Consider the following 2,417-nt stretch of genomic DNA (forward strand, 5'->3'; position numbering starts at 1 on the left):
TACAACGCGTAGAAATACGTAAAATTATAGTTTAAAAAAAATAAATGAATAAAAATAAACTTATTACTAACAAAATTAAAAATCACTTGGAAAGTTTCCAAAAAAAATTAACCTAAATAGAAACCAAAATTTTGGGTTTTAACACAAATCATGAAAATCTTCAGAGCACATAGGAGAGTCTACAAGGTCAAATGCTCATAGCACCAAAAAGACTTTATAATATACCAAATGGAATAAATCGGAAATTTCTAGGTAGTTTGAATTTGAGAAATAAGAAATGAACTTGAGTGACTTTTTTCGCGTCTAGTCCTTAAGTTATTTTTATTATTATTATTTATTTTTTAATAATAATTATTTTTTTCATTTTAGCATATGTTAATCGAATAATTAGTTTTATCCCTCATTAGTTTTATTCATATTTTACTGATCTAGCATATAAATTGTAGTAGCTTCCATAACGCCCTAATAGTCAAAATTTTAATTTTGGTACTGACTGATAGATGCTGTAATCTGGTCGGACCATATTTGATGTAATTTTCTAACTGATTAAAAATAAATAAATAAACTGAATTTATGAATGAACTAGAGGGGAGTCCTGTCCAAACGATAGTATTATACCTTCAATTATTTGAAAAGTAAATTAAGTGGAAGTACTGCAATAACATGCGCAAATGGCACCAGATTTTTTCTTAAATAAAAAATCATAACTATTTTATATGAAATTTAATTTCAGATGTCACGTCAATAAACAGAGAAGAGAACTTCATTCAAAGATTGCTGCTATGGAAAAGGCTTGGGAGAACATTGAAAAAGTGAATGAATTTGTAGTGCAGATGTCATAAGAATTGCGATGATACTTCCTCAGCAATAAATAATGAAATTTATTTTGTTTTTCATTTTCCAGTAGCTTTCCAAATTTAATGCCAATTAAACCAGAGTTTCTCAACAATCTATAGAACACTAAAAAAAGGAAAGAAAAACTCTCCGATTTGAGAAAGTTTTAAATAAAATATAGCTTTACTTTAATATGGGCACATGTCACAAAAAAGTTGTATTTTGTTTTGTACTTGACGTACCTTGTAGAATAGAGTCAGCCCAACCAGCCTTGGCAGTTTGTAGGACGAACCCTATAGAGAAAGTCGTTACTTTCTATTTACTAAAGAAAGTACCGTAGTACGTAGTATACATTCTATGGTACTTTCTTCGGAATAGGGTCCAATGCAAAGTAAAATATTTTTTTTATTATCTGATATGATACTATTTAAGTAAACCTACAACATATATATATCGCATATATAATTCATAATTTTAACAAATAACTAAAAACTACTTTCTTTACTATTATATTTTACACAGATTTTAGGAATACATATTTATTATAATATCTTTTACATTTGGATTTACTATTAAAGTCACTGACGAAGACAACTTTCGGAAGCAGAGTTCAACATTTTTAATAATTTTTCTTTTTTAATTTATCTTCTACAACTATGTTAATCTTTAAAATTTTCATTAAAAATATCCTGTATTAATCAGTTGGTGGCCATGAAGGGCCTAAGTCATATCTAAAAGATAAGGCCGTAGAAGAGAAGGTGAAGGTTAGTCTTGTAGTGGTAGCTCCGTTAGTTCGTTCCGGGTCACTCTTCTTTTATTAGAATTTTTATTTTCAAATTTATTATGGGTGGCACTCCATCAAGAGTTTTACCTACCAAAAGGCTCGATGGCAAAACTGCCATTATTACAGGCTCAAACACTGGAATTGGAAAAGTAACAGCTAAGGAATTGTACAAATTAGGTATGGTTCTATGTATTTAAAATAAGAATTGTATTTGCAATATTAAAATGAATATTGATAAAGCAATGAATGATGTAATATATTAATCATATCAGAGATTTTAATTACTATTAGTTATCTTATTTTGGTTTGTTTTATTTGGAAGATGGGCATTTTTTATTTATTTATTATTTGATTTAAGGTGAAGACCGGTATTATTTTATGTTATACCTGATTTGTTTGGTAATAGTGTATAAAACAAGCTCATAATAATATAATTTAGAATATCAGATATAATGAGAAGTGATATACCAATTACTAATTTTCTTATTTATTACTTTTTTTGGGGCAAAACTTCCATTGAAGTCCTATACTGCCTATATTACTTATTTTATTCGATTTTCTATAGAAATTAGGTATTTTTCATTGATCTTAGGTGAAGGCAGACATTTTTTATGTTATACCTCGGTTTTTTTTGTACAAGTATATAAGATAAGCTCTAATGGTGGTAAGTTCAAAATTCATGTGTATAAAATGCTATATCAGTATAGACCCAACCTCCACTGAAAAGGACCCATTGAAGGGGAGGTTTGTTCTCTCTCTCTCTCTCTCTCTCTCTCTCTCTCTCTCTCTCTCTCTCTCT

At 28.6% G+C, this 2,417-nt stretch overlaps 2 protein-coding genes across 8 annotated transcripts in view; both read left to right on the plus strand.

The window, feature by feature from the left end:
- Positions 1-884, plus strand: part of LOC106682484 (myosin heavy chain, clone 203) — a 13,415-nt gene extending 12,531 nt beyond the window's left edge. For all 7 annotated transcript variants that reach the window (XM_024359189.2, XM_014423366.3, XM_014423367.2 and 4 more), the window contains one exon: positions 734-884. In XM_024359189.2, the coding sequence (XP_024214957.1) occupies positions 734-842 (109 nt within the window). In that variant the 3' untranslated portion in view covers positions 843-884. The remainder of the gene's footprint in view (positions 1-733) is intronic.
- Positions 885-1,557: 673 nt separating this feature from the next.
- LOC106682489 (retinol dehydrogenase 12) overlaps positions 1,558-2,417 on the plus strand; it is a 4,602-nt gene continuing 3,742 nt past the window's right edge. The window contains exon 1 of the mRNA XM_014423373.3: positions 1,558-1,795. Within this exon, the coding sequence (XP_014278859.1) occupies positions 1,678-1,795 (118 nt within the window). The 5' untranslated portion in view covers positions 1,558-1,677. The remainder of the gene's footprint in view (positions 1,796-2,417) is intronic.

The sequence above is a fragment of the Halyomorpha halys genome, unplaced genomic scaffold, assembly GCF_000696795.3.
Source record: "Halyomorpha halys isolate HHAL.00 unplaced genomic scaffold, Hhal_1.1 Scaffold418.1, whole genome shotgun sequence".
In the NCBI taxonomy this organism is placed as follows: domain Eukaryota; kingdom Metazoa; phylum Arthropoda; class Insecta; order Hemiptera; family Pentatomidae; genus Halyomorpha; species Halyomorpha halys.